The sequence below is a fragment of the Rhopalosiphum padi genome, chromosome 1 (genome assembly GCF_020882245.1).
Source record: "Rhopalosiphum padi isolate XX-2018 chromosome 1, ASM2088224v1, whole genome shotgun sequence".
Lineage (NCBI taxonomy): Eukaryota > Metazoa > Arthropoda > Insecta > Hemiptera > Aphididae > Rhopalosiphum > Rhopalosiphum padi.
The window spans coordinates 65599773-65618233 of record NC_083597.1 but is presented as its reverse complement, the minus strand read 5'-3'; the positions used below and the strand labels follow the sequence as shown (position 1 = coordinate 65618233).

Genomic DNA, 18461 nt, shown 5'->3' with positions numbered 1-18461 from the left:
TTGACGATATTATAGTATCAAACAATTTGAGACCTTGGACCGAAGAAGATACTTGGGCTTCGGCTTCTACTAATAAGTCAGTAACTACGAGATTTTTTGGTCCTATTCTCAAGTACATTGTTAAAAATGTGGTAGTAAGAGGAGCAAAACAACTTGTTATGTATGCTGTTGTAGATGAGGCAGAAAATGTCGTCGACAATGTATTTCAAATAAAAAACTTCATTGGTTAATTGAAACTAATACGTATTTTTTTTAATTTTATATAATTTAATAATATGATAATTATTAACTTATTTATTTACTTATTTTTTTTTTATTATTAACTCAATATGTGTTTTTTTTTGGCACAGTAAAAGTGAAATTAATTGTAATCTTTGAAATTTGAATATACTTATGAGTTTATAATATTTTAGTTATTTTATTTGACGGGTTAACCAATGATCATTGATCACCTAGAAATTAACATGTATTATGCATCTGGATCTGAATAATTTAAATAATATTGTAATAAAAAAGAAATTATTTTTCTCAAAATACTTATTACTTAACTTTTAATAACTTATGGTAAATTTTATTATGAAAATTTTGGACAGAGCCACAAAAATAATTTAGTACAGGGGCCTAAAATTAAGTATAAGTAAATATCGTACTTGTTTTATCATAATTGAATGACTTTTATACCTATAAAGGTAATATAGAAATAATATTAAGTAATAATTTTGTTTTGTTCTTCTTAGAAATCTCTAATAGTCTATTCTTGTATCTAATTTTAGTATTTAGCATTAAATGTAATTAAAATTATATTAAATTTTCTTATACCACTTATTTCTTATGCATAAAATCAGCTGTATATATAGTTGCCTAACTATAACGCCTTCACCTTGTGTTATCCTTAGCCTTTGAGTAAGCTACATCAATTTCTAGATTTCTATATCAATTACATATACAGTAATAATGTATCTTAATATATATTTAATTAATGTATTCTGATACAAAAATGTGATTTTTAAACCCACCATTGTAGACTAAAATTGAATTATTTACTAAATATAATTTTTTATTTATTTAAACATTTTACAATCCCCTTCCCGTGAATTAATATTAAAATATAAATAATTTAGTTAGATAATTGTTCAGGTTCTATTTTTTAAACTTTATCAATATATTTATCCAAGGACTTAAAATGTCTTATACTAGTTTATGAAATGAAAAATTATTGTTAACTATAGAAAAGGATAAAAAGGTGATTGTAAAACATTTGTATTTAATTAAAATTTTTTATTTTTTAAAAACCTAGAAAAATAATTAATAAATATTATAATTATTGACTATAGTCAAACAAGAACACAAACAGCCTTTAGAATTCACTAATGACACCTCACAATGTTCCTTTTAATTTACAAATTTACACTTCACCGTTTATAACAAAAGGATTTTAATTTACAATATTAATTTGAATATTTATCAAATTACTTAACACACAATAATTTAATAAACATGCACAATTTAACGAGATAATATTTAATTTAATTTTATGCTTTAGCTAATTTTCTTAGAATAGAAAATCTATAAAAACATTTATGTTATATATAATTTACAAGAAATCAACAAAAAAAAAAAAATATTATAAAATAACAACTTTTTTTACATTTCTTTTTTAGATTATTTGACAACAGATTCATTTAAGTGAAAAAGTATAAATGAACGTCGTTCATAATATACTATATTTTAAATTTTTAGTAATGATGTTCAAATATATGTAAAAGAATATCTATTCCGTGAATCACTCAATTTGTAAACCAAGCTACCATCAAGATCAGCCGATTCTTTGGTGGGCATACTTGACATAAAATCTCGACAAAATTCAAATACTAAAATAATTCATCATTAGATAATAAATATTCATTTTTTCATTAAAAATATTAAAATTAATTAATACTTACAAATACTAGATGTATCGTCCTCAGATAAAAGATATGTATCCAAACTACTGGCTAATTTCCAACAAGAATCTACATATTCTTCTTCAATTTTTTCCATCAATTCAACATCAATACTATCGTCTGTTACACTTTTTATCCATAATTTTGTAAATTGCTCACATGCATTCCATAACTATATGCAAATAAATTTTTTTAGGATTTTGAACTTTTATTTAGAATGTATATTATAAATACCAATGCCAATGACTCATAAGAAAATTTTTCCATTGAACCACTTAGCATGCATAATCTAATAGCCTGGCTAACATGATCTTCTAATACTGTAAAATAAAAGTTCTTTAGTAAATACATAAAAATTATTAAAATTATTTGTTACAGAACAATGAATTTTAAAAATTAAATTATAATTATAATACAACTACAGTAGTTTTCTTTTTGAAACTTCATAGAATAAATAATAGCTTCTAGATTGAGAATATGTTGGTTAAGTCATAGACTCAATTCTGCTTGTTATGATGATGATAGAAGATATTATAAGTTTAAGTACAATTTCATTCAGCATTTACAAATTTTTAATAAAGAGAAAAAGTTGCTGAGTAATCGAATATTAAAATTTAAAGTGGATTGGAAAAAGAAAATGAATTATAAAATGTATTATTTCTATGAATATCAATTTGATTTATAACAATAAATTAATCTCCACTTATACCATCTAACCCATATTTTACCAAATTTTTGAAATTCTAATAAGGATAATACATTTTTATTATGTTTTCAAATTTTTCATTATATTCTTCAGTTTCTGTGTATGTTAATAAATCTTATAATTTTGAATCTGATAATAACTATTTTGCATGCATTGTTATTAAATAGGAATAAGATATTTAAAATAAATAGCTTAAAATATAATCATGCTGTTTCAAAATAATAATCAGTTAAAGAAAATTCAAATAAATCTATCTAATACAGAATTTACAGATAAATTTACTTCTTCAAGTATAAAAAAAAATATCATAATTTATATTATAATTTATATAAAATAATTTAGTTAGAAAAATATGAACAGAAGAATAATACAATTTAATAAACTCGAACAACAATAAACAAACAAATATTTTTAATATTATAAAATACTTCACTCAAAAAATTTGTTCAACTTTTCAAGGATATTTGTATGGAAAAATCATGAAAAAATAAGGTATTTTTACTTTAAAATATAAGATATATTTTGGTTGTTGATAAATTTTAAAAATGATGAAAAACTGTTGGAACATAAAATAAGTATCTAGTGACTAATATTTATTATTTCCTAAATCAATATTAATTCAAATACTAACCCTTTTCAAAAGCTTCCAAACCATTTTTTACATTTTTAATACTATCAAATAGTTTAGAGCCTAGATATCTTGACGCGACACTGAAGAAATATGTTTGTAGTTTATAAGTAGTTGACATAATCCATAATCTAATAAAATACATTCGCTTCACATCTAATGAGTAATTATACTTATTTAAATCTGAAATGTTGTATTAATAATTAACCATTAATAAATTAAACATATTAAAATATAATATAATGTATATATAAATATATATGTGCACCTATTTACCTTTAGTTTGTAACTGAGAGATCATTGCTACAGCTTGCTTGGCTGTTATTAATAAACGAAAAATTTTGTTATAGTTAAATATCACCTCATTGGTTAAAATAAGGCTTAATGGAAATTTTACCTATACATAAATAAAAATATAATTAATAACATATAAATGAAAAATATACTTAGAGATTTAAACTCACATCATATGTAATTGTAATGCGTTCAAGTTCATCGGCAAAATTATCTTTGAATACATCATTGTCTCCAAAAAAATTATTTTTTTCAGTTTTATAGTTCAGTGATAAATTACACGAATGATTACTAGATAAAATTGAACTATGATCATCACTAAGAAGTGAATAAAAACAATTGTTCAAAAATGAATTGCGCTCAATCTATAAAAATTCAAATTTAATTTAAATATTATAAGGAGTTAAATATAAACAAATAACAAATTAAAATATTGAAATAAATGTAAAACTAGCGAGATTATACTAATACATTATTTTATTTTAATTACTTATACAATAAAATTATATACTTTACCTTAAATTACATTTATAAAATTTAGATATTATATAAGACAGTAGTGAAGTCAGTGGAAAATAAAACAAAAAAAGAGGGAGATGAGAATAGTAGAGATAAGAATACTAAATTATAAGTGCGGAGGCTAGGAGAAGTAGTATATGGAATAAATTCATTAAGGATCAAGGCCGTAACTAGGGTGATATTTACCTAGTAGCAATATTTTAGTGGTGAACATAGTTTATTCATTATACATTTTCAGCATTTATATTTAAAAAAAATATTGGACCCCCTTGAAATTTTTTTCAGTTACGGCCTTGTTAGGGATAGTATAAAAATAATAGTAAAGATAAAAAGGGCAAAGTAAAAAAATAAGAAGAATATTTTACCTTATATTCCATAATTCGATCAATTTGGACAGATTTGTTTACATCTTCCAAAAAAATTATATTATACAAATTCTTCAAATGATACACAAATTTATTTTTCTTAAGAACAATATCTCCAACTTTCAGTCCAATGTTATTTATAGCTTTTTTAATAACCAATAAAAACATATCTACCATCTCATAACTTGAAGGTATGGTCAATTCAAAAGTTGATTTATCAGTAAATCTAATTAGTCAAATCAAAATATGAAAATAAAAGTTATACATATTTGTATTAATTATTAAAATGAAGTATTTAACTACTATTAAATAAACCAATGTTTGATCTATCAATTATTTTTAATTAAAGTAAATGAATAAATTATTGTTTCACAGTAGTGTATAATCAAGGGGAAAAGGTCCTAGGTTTGAGTTCTCTTGAGCTGTGTTTAAAAATAAATTACACAGATTAAAAATAATAATTGAGTTGGTTTTATACAAATTTCATGTTAAATAAAATCTTATTTTACCTCACTCCCTTTTTCAAAATATCCTAAATAAATCAGTTTTTTCACAAAAAATTACATGCATAAATAAAATAAAACATCATTCATAACGAATAAAACTGATATGAAACTATATTTTTTATAATTGTATCAACTATTTTTTAACATTAGAATTTAAAATGATTAAATAAATATAAAAAATCAAACACTTTTTCTATTCTATAATACAGTCTACTGAATAATTGGAATTTCATACTTTATTGAATGAGTTTAAAAGTATAAGCAAGATGTTTGAAAATTAATTTTTGAGTTATTAAATAATACATAGAAAATCTTATAATATACACACATATAAACAACTTACATTAGATAGATTAAACTGGGAGCTAAAAATACATTTACATATCATTAATTATAAACTTTAATTCATTTTTACTTAAAAATAATTCAATATATTTAATATGCAGATACTTACTTATAATGGACACAGGCTGTTGCTAACAATGGCAATTTATTCCAGTTGGAAGGATTATATTCATTCAAAGGATTAATATAATTTTCCCAGAAGGCATTAGAATTTTTTATTTCAATTAATAAACTATTAAACAGTTCACCTAAAAACATTTAACATTAAAAAAAAAGTATTTAAAATAATTGAATTAAATGGATATTTTAACATACCTCTAGGAACTTCACACAAGGCAATAGCATCATTACTTATTTCTGATGCTACAAATACTTTCCAATCACAATTATTTAAAAAATGTATTAAATATTCAAGAATTGGTGGTACACATAAATTACAATCTTTTAAATATCCATGTATATCTTTAAAGAGTATATTGAATGCTATACTACTGTCTCCTTCATAATTGTTTATGATAAATTCGTTGTTTTCATCAACTAGCTGTCCAGCATGAATCCATAATTCTGTCATATGTACATAAGGTTCAAATGCATACAAGAACAATGTCACAACAATTAATTTTTGGTAATCAATAATTGCAGTTTGTATGGACCAAAACAATACTGAAATTAATCTGAAATTTAGATACATTTTTATATTATTATCATCATACATAAAATACATTTATGATATATTTAAAATAAATATTATACTTACTTAATTGAAGTTTTCCAGTTATCGGTAGACTCCCAGTTTGAATCTATAGCTTTTGAATGTACAGAATAAACATAAGAAATAATGTTAAAATGCATATACATTTCTTCTTCAAATGATAATAATGTGTCATGGCTTACTAAAATTAATTAAGTGAATATTAACTTTTTATATGGTAACAAAAAAAAATAAAAACTTACCACCATTTTTAATTCTATTTTCAATAAGACCCATTTTATTAATTATTGGTTCTAAAATGGACTCCAATCCTTTAGCATAGGCTCTTAATGTATAGGGTATTTTTTTTAGTCCTTTTAAATGGCATGTAAATTTTGTTAGATGATTAAATTTTTTTATGTATGGTGAAATAGTTAAAATCCATCTATTAAATACCTCCTAAAATAATATTAAATATTAATAATTAGTTAATTTTTAAAAAGGTTTAAATTAATTTAATTTAACTTACAGGTGATACAGATGGTGAAATATTCATCCATCCAAATAATTTACTTTGTTCTTCTAAACTGTACTGAAGAATATATGATACAGTTAAATTGTTTTTTAAACACTCAAGTATTATAAAATTATCATCTATAATTTTAAATATTTTGTTATTTGTATATCTAAAAACATATGTATAGTAAACATTAATCTTTATTTATACAGTTAGTTTTTTATTTTAATTGCTTGACATTAATATGAAAAATATTTATTGTTTACTTTTTTAAATTAAAATAAAAAGAATATTGTCCGTCTTCAGCAATTCTTTCAGATTTATTAAGCCACCAAAATTGAGAAGCTCGTTTTATCAATAATTTTCTAGCTATATTCTCATGGGAAAAAACTAATTTAAGATACTCCCTACTAGGTAGAGAATTATTTCTATCTTTTATTCTATTAACTATAAAATTCTGTGGTGATACAGCACTTAATGAACAAATATCAGCCTCGTCTTCATATTCTGATTCTGAATCAGACTCTATATAGTACTATAAGTCAATAAAAAATAATATTAGTTATGATAAAAGCTTATAAGTTTATTTTTATTTATATATTATATTATTATATACTTACAGAAGTCCTACCAATGCTTAGTAACTCTTGTATAAAATTAGCTTTCCACGAATCTCCAAGTACTGCAGTTTCACCTTCTAATTCAATTCTGACTGTGTCTAAATTAGTCTTGCGGAAAGCATTTCTAGATCCACAAGGATTATCAGCCATATTGATTATTGTCCCTATGATTGCCCATTTTACAACATCAGATGATAGCTACAAAACATTGAATAGCATTATTATTAACATAAAATATATTGTACAATTAATATTAATACTTTAGAGCGATTATTGATATTTGAGAAATTAATAAATCGATCAATACGCATTTCAAATTCCTTAGCTTCCAATGGAAATCCTTGAACATGATATTTTTCTATTAATCCTTTAACATAATACTCAACATCTGACTGTTTAGGATGTTCATAATATACGTCATTAAAATTATTTAATATTTGAGCGTATTTCAGATAGACTTCATTGAAGTTCTAGAACAAAATCAATACATATTAATAAGCTTTGTTTTTAAAAATATGCAAAGAAACAAACTTTTAGTCCAGTCATCATTTTGATAAGTTCTAAAACATTTGCAAGTGCCTTCGATGACAAACTAATAACAGGCGTATTGTCCATTTTCAATTTAGTCCAAATAATATTTCATACACTAATATAGTTACATAAATTAGTTTTGAACTTACAATACACACATAATTAAGTGAACTAAAATTTAGCGGTTAAATTATATTAAGATGAGATATTATTATCTATTTAATAACTTTAAACTCGTTGTATAAAAATTTATAAAAATTGAAATGATTTTGGCGGTTGTAATTTTGAGATTTATAATGATAAATTGATAATCGAGAAGTTACGAGAGCCTTATCACCAGGCCGCTTATGGTATTGTTCCGGACCACGGTCTTAGAAGATAGCCTGCGGTTGGGAGGGCAAAATGCATAGACATAAGCGCTATCTATCATCATTCAAGGTGTCGCTAGGTGATATTACGAGTTGTTATGATAAGGCTGAAAAGCTCTACTGGTTTCCAGTAGAAACCATAGACAAGAAACTTCCCAGTTCCCACTGTTTCCAGTCAGTGGCCTTCCAGTACGATTAAAGATTTAAGTCTTAAAATATAAATAATATTTAATTTAACATAATTCCATATGAAATACTATATACAATACTCCAGTCCATTCTATCTTAGTTGGTTAATTTGAGATTTCCGATTATAGTAAAAACTAAATAGAAAATATATTTCGAACGCTCATTTATTTAATATCAATCCCAATGTTGTAATTATCAGTTTTAGAATAGGTATGAACCTAAGGTGGATACATATATATATATATATATATATATATATATATATATATATCCACCTTGGTATGAACACAAATATCTGTGGAGTGTAGATATGAATGATGTAACAATTCCATGTATCATATTAAATCTATGATTTAAGAAGAATTCAATTCATTGAACTATAATATGATATTATCATATGATTCAATGATTCAAGCACGGACTACTATGTAGTAGTTCGTGGATCAAGTATATTCGTTGTTTCTACATCTGCAGATCAAATAAAAGCCCAGAAATAACAGTTAACCGAAAATACGAAAATTGATAATTACACTATCGTCGGCTTTTTTCTATATTTTAATTTTTAAGTAAATTATGAGCATTTTTAAGTATAGATATTTAATTTACTCACAATCCATTTAAAAAATTAAAATAACGTAAAAAGCCGACGAGAGAACACAGATAATGTCCTCACCTTTAGGTTTGATAATAGTTCATTTCACTCTTAATATTTAAGCTAATCACACAAAACTGATCCTACTAAATGAAAATTTGTCATGCTATACGTTAGTAAGACGAAGACAACACATGCGGGTGTAACGTCTTCAAGAGCTCGTACAACATAGGCGTAAATTAGGGGGGAGCTTAGCCCCCTACATTTTTAAAAGTTTTTCAATTAAATTTAAGGTTATTTATTAGAGAAAATTATAAAATGTAAAACGTAATTCCTAATCAAGATATCCGATAGTTATGTGTTTTGCTTCATATATGAATTTTGTATTGTAAATATTTTGTAATAAAATTAAAATGATTGAGCTATATGTTATAATATTTTATAACGACAACGTTAAAAAGTTATGTACCTATTATAAGCCGTTAAGTAAATAATTTTGAAGTTTTTATATACGTCTTATATATAAATGTTACACTAAAATTGTAAAATGTATATGTAGAGGTACGAGGTCAAAACCCTCCACGGGCCTGTTCTATGTTTATAATTTTAGCCCCTCCCCTTTTCTAACAAGACAAGTTTACACCTATGTCGTACAACTATAACTGCACTTGCCATTTGGTGCAAATAACTGGCGTAGTGAAATAACGTGGAACATAAGACTAGTAATTTAGTGCACACTGGAATTGCTGGTGAAACATAAAATAGTGCACTAATGCTGCTAGGGCGATGTAGTAGAAAACGCTAAGATTCAACTCAAGTATCTCAGAGTTGAAGTAATCAACATATTATGCTGATTCCTGATACTAATATAGAAAACTAGAAAACACTATAGTTAATTATTTATTTTTTTTTGAAAAAAAGATATTTTTTATCTGAAATATTGATTTGGATAAATCATAAAGTTGATTATTGGAAATAAATAAAACCTGAGTTTAAGCAAGAATTAAAAATTTACCATGAAAATATTTTTTAAACATAAAATTAGTATAGATGAATGTGCTGTTTTTGGGGATCACATTAATTTTTATAATAAATAAATAACTACAATGTAAGATTTAATTTTAATATTCTATATTTCTATAATAAATGTTCTTTTCTGTTGTACATTTTCTATATTTTATATTGACAATATAATATAATATGGTACTGATACAACTTATAATTTACTCGCTACTCTTTTTGCCCGTATGGCCGATAATTAATTAATTAAGTAAAAAATTATTAAAAACATATTATTGCTATTGTCAATCCATATATAGTGTTGAAGTTGAATTATATAATATTGGTGTAATATCTGTCTAACTGTTAGTTTTCAGTATTCAGTATTTAGATTTTGATATAAATCTTTCGTTAGTACACGCGTATTCTAAATAAATCCTGCAAGATAATATTACGACTGATTTAAAAATCACACTGCCTTCGATGGGAACTATTTGGAAAAAATCGCACAACCTTCAAACTACAAAAGTTTCAAAAAGTTCGAAATTCTCAATTTTAATTACTAAGACATATTTTAATTCGATACCGAAAATCAAAATAATGATGTCTGTCGACGATGGCGATTCTGTTGAGCCGGACGCCGCCTCGGTGCAACAGAACCCAAATGCAGTAACGTACTATGCAAATATTTCCATTGCCAATCCCGTTGGCCAATTACGCAAGACCACAGATTTGGCGAATGATTGTATTAGTAAACGCTGCTGAGATGGCGCTAGCCATAAAGCTAAGGCCCAATCACCGTATCTCTCATCGTTACGGACTTAGGGCAGGATTCCGCGATGATACACATAACGAAGGCCCATTGGATGTGGTGACTGGTGAACCCCGAAAAGTCATTGGTCCGCTAGCGAAGCGAACTATTTCGTAAGCGTCACGTCCATCGAAATAGAAATGACAAATGCACATTTCGGCAGATGATTCGTATAACGTGCCCGTGGCATTACTTGTTAAAAATAAATGCAGATCTTTTTGGAAACGGACAAAAAGGTTTTTCCGACGTTTAATTTGCTGCGCTTAATAAATATGCCGTAGCATAGAATAGGTGAATAAGTTTATAAGTGTATATTAATGTAGCGCAATAGCTATGTAATTATGTTAGACCTTAGACGTAAATAAATGTTTTTTGTTATGTTATTAAATTAGTTATTATAATACATGTTATATACATTATTATTATTAACTCCAAAATGCAATTGTAAAATAAATCTACAGGTACAGCTTGTGAAAATTGTGACTATTTTAAATAGATAGGTACTTTTGGTTTTTTTTTTTTTGTAGCTGGTTTAAAAAACCTCACAGTGAACCTTGTATTGAATATTCAAACTTTCCGATAAAGGAACAAAAAACATTGAGAAAAAAAATATTGCAATATCCTGCAAAATATTATTTGTGTGATAAGGCTCATTGCGTATTTGGTTTTAAACGTTGTAATTGCCCAGAGTTTAGAAATGCAAGCTGTTTATATTTTTGTCTAGTTCGTTCTGTTTTAGAATAGAGTTCAGTTATTTTGAATTCTCATCAAAATATTGCCATTTTAGCACAATAATCGAGATTGAACCATTAAACGTATTCCGGAGCGGCTTTGATGAGTAGGTACTTATATATATAACAAACATATAGATAATAAACACATTTTACGTACAAAAAAAACCAATTATGATATTGAATCACTTGAAAAGAAAAGAAAGCTTAATAATGTGCTTTGGCTTTACAAGTTACGTAGGTAATGAATAAAGACAAAAGGTCGGTCAACGAGTACCTACTCAAGCTTCGGGCTGGGTTACATAATGATGCGGTTTATTTGCTTTCTAAGCAGATAGCCACAATCGACGTAACCCATATGGCCAATATATACAAATCGTTCAACGCCCTATAACTATCACTGTTCAATGTTTCGAATTTTCAATTACAATTTTCGACAAAAAAAACCTTCAAACTGTACTTCATCACTGTGGCGTGGCCGTTCCGTGGTAATAATGGGTGGTTTCATCGATTCCGCCAGACCTTTTTATACTAGGGGATATATAGGCATATCGATTCCGTCAGTATCGACTCCTCCAGTACAGGTAGTCTAAAAACAACCTATCAATTTCGCCAGGGAAAAAATAATCTTCCCGAACAAAAATTATCGTTTTAATGTTTTATAGATTATAATTTATTGTTATAATAGTATTATTATAACCTAACTTGCTCGCTAATTTATGATAATCTAACGGAGTGGTCTACGGCCCGCCATCATTTAATATCTGGCCCGCGAAAGAACTATAATATTTTATATTTACGTAAAAAAAAAAATTTAATTTACGTAAATAAAGGCTTGTGGTAAAAAAAGTTTTTTTTTATGGCCTGAGGTAAAAAAAGTTTGGCCACCACTGATATGACGTATAGAAGCATTAGTTGCATGTTAGACCTTTAGCACTCAATCCGTTCGGCGTTTAACGCGAGAATGACGATGATCCATTGCGCAGTGTGCACTCTATCACACCCAATTACTGGCGATCGTTTCCTAATTCCTATCGATTCAAAACCTTACATATCGAATCATATAATTTTTACGTGACACATACTATACTATACTTATACAGATTTTGTTATAATTTATGAGTATTGTGATTGGGTTTTTTTCCTGCATAGGCTTAAAAAAATTAGAAAGTATCTATAATCTAATAAAATACTTTGAAAGTTTGAACGGCCAACGTTATATACGTTTAGTGATTAGGCTTGAAGAAAGAATAACGATATCTGATATAAGCCTGTACTATTGTAATCATTAGCGATGGCGTCTCTTTTAGTGGGTAGTAAGAGGTCAAAAAACATTTCCCCTTGATATTTTTATTTTCCTATGCTATACTGACAATTGTTAGTTCTGGAAATTTGTTTCTCTTTACCGAATTTAAAATCCAAACAATCTCAATATAAAATATATCACATAAAAAAATAACGTACATCATAGAAAATTTGCGTTCAGTATTCAGCAGAACACATTTTATATTATTAACTTTAATATTGCAGTCAATTTACCTATTATAAAATTCGTTGTACGAAAATAAGAATATTATCTACTTTCTAGAATATATCATATGTTTTTATTGATATTATCATTTTAAAGTAAGTTATAGCTGTGTGAAATATTACAACTTTAAAATGTTCATAACTCACTTGGTCACTTTAAAATGATAATATAAATAATAGAATATGAACATTTCTTAGATAATATTCTCACCTTTAAATTTTATGATAGGTATATTTACTCTAATATATTAAAGCTATAACAACACAAATGAATTCTGCGCTGTACGAAAATTCTCCATGTTATATATGTATGTAAGACAGAGACAACATATGCAGGTATAACGTTCTCTGACGAATGAAACTAAGTGAAGATAAAAAGTAAAATAATTCAGAGGGAATAACTATTAAGTCATTTTTGAATAGACTAATAAGCTTTTCTTTGACTAGTCTTACTTTTGGAAATGGATACAAACTAGTCTATAGGTATGTAAATAGATAGAAATCCATTAAAATTTTAGGGTGGGATATATATTTTAACATTTGACATGAGGCTGCCCCACATTCCATATCATCATCTGAAAAACTGCTATAATTTTGAATTATATTAATATATTTTTATTTATTTTAATAAAATAGTCAAAAAAAATAAAAGATGTGTTTATTTACCTATACATTAGTTTACAAAGCATTGAAATCATTGAATTATATTTTTTACTACCTAGGTACTATAGCTACAGCCTACAGCATTATATATGTATTCTTTTTAATACATTTTCTAATGTCTTTAATCTTTATTATCCTTTTGTCTTTTATCAACTACTTTTCAATATTGTGGAAAGATTGCAGAAAGTTGAAACGATTTTAAACTAATATGTTCTCAACCATGAATTGGTTTCTATCCTTGGACGGACTCTTTCCTTATATAATCATTGTTATGTATTCTTTTCATTTTATTTAATAATTTGCTTATTATGCATTTATGCTTTGAATGAATTGATTTTACAATTATGAGTGGTTTTTTTATATCAGTCATCACTTTTTGAGGCAGTAGAAATGCTTCGAATAGGATGTGGTTTCTGTTTGGAAAGTTGATATAGTATTGGTACTTTATATCTTTGTATAGGCCAAAATTAAAAAATTTCCAGCACTTTTTTTTATAACGGGGAAAAACGGAAAATTTTACGTAAATCCAATTCAACTAAGTTCTTTTATTTTTTAAGTAAAGTAACTCATAAATAAATAAGTAACCGTAAATACTTAAAAAAATTTACTAAATGTTTGTATCACCATTTCCTATTTACGGTAAAATTTTCAAAATGTTTTGACTCTTTTTGAGCTATTTATAAATATGAGGAATTTTTAAATTTTTTCGTTTTTTTTCTAGAATTAACGATAAAAAATTGTGTGAAAATGTTTGAAAATTGAGTATAAAGCTCCTCATAAGTTATTATTGTTATTAATTCTCAGTTAAAAACTATTGAAAATCTATAGTCACTGCAATAATTTTTTTATACGAGTATAAAGTTTAAAGTTAAAATGTTTACAAAGCTCATAAAAATAGCGATATAATTAGCAAATTATTTTGCTAATAATATTTTTATTTTTATACCTAAGATTTGAAAATTTAGTGTAAGGTTTTTTTATATGTTTTTTAACCAATATATAAAAATAAATTCTACTGGAAAACTAAACCAATTTTTATGAGTATATAAAGTTCAAATTTTTATGACATTGGTAATTCACCAGTAAAATAATTATTTCTCCTCAAAAAATATTTTTTTCAAAAATAATAATAACAGTATACTGATATACTTAACAACTTTACCAAATGTATGTATTACCATTTTCATTATATATGAAATGCAAAAGGTGTTGACGAGTTGAAGTATATATGTAGGTATATATAAATTGAATCAAATCATTGAAAAAAAAAGTTAAGAGTTTCGGCAATTATTAAATATATTTAACATAACTGGAGAAGAGGAATAAAATACTAGAATACCTGTCGATCTACAGTGATGACTAGGCTCAGCTTAAAACATTTGCTTATTTTTTTTAGATTGACTTTTAATATATATCACAGTACTATGGAAGTGTATGTCACGATAAATTATGAAATTTGAAAGTGTTCTTTTTGTTTTTTTGAACGATTTTTAAAAATTATGCTTTTTGTTTTCCAGTTTTACTGATTATTTTTGCTTTTTTGACAAGTTTTTCTACTTTTTATGATGGTTTTTTTCAGAAAATCCCTCGGAAAATCTATAAACAACAAGGAAAAATGTCTCAAAAGTGAAGTTTTATTTTTTTATAATATAAAGATTTATTTTTATTTTTTAGTTAAAAACATTTCCTAATCATTTTGTTTCAATATTTTTTGTAGTCTTTAATTATATTATTTTTAGCACAATTACAAATTATGTCTATTGTACCTACTTTATCATGTAAAAAAAAAGTTTTTTTTTAATTAAATATTTTTGATCAAATTTAAGTTTTTTAAATGCTTGTTTGGGTGCTTATAATGATGTTTTTAAATGCGCTTTTAAGCGCTTATTTTAAAGATTTTAAGTGCTATAAGTCCATAGCCCTGGTGATGACTGTATACTTAAATATGTCGTAATATCTATGGACGAATATCAAGGATGTTTCTCGTTTTAAAAACATATTTAGTAAAAATTGTATTTTCCTTTGTACATTTATTCAAGTCTTTACGTATTAAACCTATTTCAAAAAATTATTATTAAATTGTATTTTTTTCAACATATTTTTAGTGCATATTTCAGTAATAATAAGTTAAAATACATGCATATTTCCTACATTTTTAGTGCATATATATATTATAATTCCCGGTCTTAGTTATTAGTTATCTAACCATTCTAACCTAACCGAATATTTTTTGTATACGTGCCTGCTATTGACTATCATTGTTTAATGCTAATCAATAATCAGAATTCATAAAAATGAATTAGTACATAAAATGAAATACATTTTTTGTAGGACTTAGCTCCCTCCCTGAGCCTACGAAATTTCAAAAGCCTAAAAACCATATACGTGTATTTTGCTGTTTTTCTCAATCAATAATTATTATTGTATTTTGCATTTTAAAAATTATTACTGCATAAAGAATATTAAGAATTTATATAATGGTTATGATTCTTTTAATTTTTAAAGTAATAGAAATATTATTGTAAAAAAAAAAGTTACCCCTTAAAAAATACTGGAACAATAATGGGCAAAACAGCTCTATAATGAAGTTAAATAAAGTAAATTATTTTTCATTGCATTTTATAAACAAAATATTCATGTTAGTCACAGTTTAACATTTATATATGTCCTCAAATTAATCAATGTATTGAAAGTCCACAGATATATAAAAATATTATAGTATTTTATATATCTGTGGTATAGTCACTTATATACAGTTATACCTATAAGATAATATAAATAAATAGTACATTAGTACATATTCAATATCAAAAATTTTAATTAAAATACTATAAAATTTAATAAAAAAATAATTGATTTGTAGGTGATGTTAAGAAAATTATATTACACAATTTAAAACACCGAGTTAATTAAAAGGATACCATCATTGTCCACTACCGAACATGCTGTTCGTCTTATAAACATTTTTAATCATATACTCATTAGTCATTATAATAACTATATTATTAATTATTATAATAGCTAAATTTGTATTTAGTATAGTTCCAATCGTTATACTATAAATATTGTATAGTAATAGACTTATATAGTTATATAGTAAATAATATGACCGGTATTAAACTTAAAGGTTAGAACATAATCTGTTTTCGGATAAGGTTTTTACGATGTTTTAATTTTTAAACAAATTTTTGTAAAATATTATTTTTATTTAAAAATTTAAATAATGTAAAAAATCTCCATGGTGTTATTCAATTTGATAGGTCAATTCAATACGAAAAGAGGTGGCTCTTTTGGAGCGAAAAGAAGGGTTGGTTATACAATATATACACTACATTAGGTGGAAGACGGGTTACAAAATACGTGGAATGGGTTGAATTTGGACACTGATTAGTGAGTTTTAGCTATGAATCATGAACGATAGCTTAGTATATTATATGCTTATCAGTTATCAGAATGGTATTGAAGGCCGACAACTACAAAGAAGAATAGGCCAATTTACTCTATAGTATAAAAATACACAAATTTGAAAATTTGAAAATGTTGAACACAAATTTGTTGTAATTCTACATTTTTAAGACGAAGACAACATGTATGTTGGCCGAATGGCATAGTTTGTTTTCTTTCTTTGGCCTACGCGCAGCATTGACGCCAATCACTTTTTTATGTTTTCGTGTAAGGTGTAACCTTGGAGAACAATCACCCATTATAAAAATTATAAAGAATAATATTTTTGAGAGTATTACATATCGTTTTGTCTAAATATTGTCTTAAAACAATTTAATGTTCATTTACATCTAAAAATTATACTTTTAATTTGTTAAGTCAAATAAAAATAATGAAATAAAAAACTGATATGTTAAATACTCATAAATACTGAAATTCAAGCAATTGTCGGATAGCCATCATTATATTATTGGCATAATAAATTCGAATCAATGTTTTGTGTGTTCACTTGTATTTGGTAGGTACTAGGTAGTAGGTATCTATCTCGATCGTATTAGGTACTTGATAATTGTTTAGTGTAATAGTATTATTGTACTATTGTAGTATTTTACGTCATACGATAGTTTACTGACGGGACATGGAAAGGCAGACGTAATAACGAAGCCGATATGGACGTCAGTCAAAGCGTAGATAATAAAAGACCTTTTATAATCTATGAAGGTACATCCTGGTGAGCACGCGAGAGTGCGTGACTTACATGTTACTTATACATTTGTTACCTGCACACCTGTTATATTATATTAACCACGTGTCTCGAATCGTAGCACTGTATTTTGTGTGTATGTGCGGGGGGAGTATAGGCCAAACATTTTATCTTATCGTAATTCGATTTGGCGATTAGACAATTAACAATTTATGGAATCATCGCGAGTTTGAATTTTGCGAAGTAAGAACTAAAGAACAAAGAAGTACCGTGTAATCAACACATTAATAGAATATGGAGAGGGCGAGTCCTATAATCGTGGATGATCTCTATTACAAAATAGTTAAAGAACATTTGGCAATTTAGCATTATTTATGAATGTTATAATATTGTCGGTTGTCGGCCTTATAGTGTCGTAAATAATATCCATATTGCTATGAATAATCGAAAAACGATTACTTCAACCCGTTACACCGACGGAGGTTTCCAAAAAGGTGGGGGTCTGCATTTATAATTTTGTAATAAATAGTATCATTCTCCTGTTTCAAGTAATTTTTGATTCGACTTTTTTTAACGTACATTACCTATTTGGTATCGGAATTCGGTCGTGAATCATGATTTTGGCGTCCGGAATGCAAATTTCATTCCTAAGTGCAGTTGGCGCTATCTAACGGACAGATCAAAGCCATGTGGTTCCAACGCGTGACCCGCAAACTTGGCAACGTCGCTGTGGGGTCCACGACACGGCCGTTCCGTCATAGTTTGT

The 18461-nt window shown here is 26.1% G+C and overlaps 1 protein-coding gene across 2 annotated transcripts; it reads right to left on the bottom strand.

Annotated features, from left to right (window-relative positions):
- Nucleotides 1-1257: 1257 nt before the first annotated feature.
- Nucleotides 1258-18441, bottom strand: LOC132929551 (uncharacterized). Of its 2 annotated transcripts, none has more exons than XM_060994989.1 (16): nt 18280-18441; nt 7395-7604; nt 7135-7332; nt 6781-7049; nt 6527-6683; nt 6261-6456; nt 6064-6199; nt 5622-5980; nt 5416-5554; nt 4456-4681; nt 3742-3936; nt 3554-3674; nt 3281-3460; nt 2178-2263; nt 1944-2115; nt 1258-1871 (listed from the first exon to the last, which is right to left on the bottom strand). In XM_060994989.1, the coding sequence occupies exons 2-16, from the start codon at nt 7443-7445 to the stop codon at nt 1750-1752; spliced, it is 2607 nt and encodes an 868-aa protein (XP_060850972.1). In that variant the 5' UTR covers nt 7446-7604; nt 18280-18441; the 3' UTR covers nt 1258-1749. The 2 variants fall into 2 exon arrangements, with proteins under 2 accessions (XP_060850972.1, XP_060850963.1); XM_060994980.1 differs by lacking the exon at nt 18280-18441 and adding an exon at nt 7666-8016.
- Nucleotides 18442-18461: the final 20 nt, after the last annotated feature.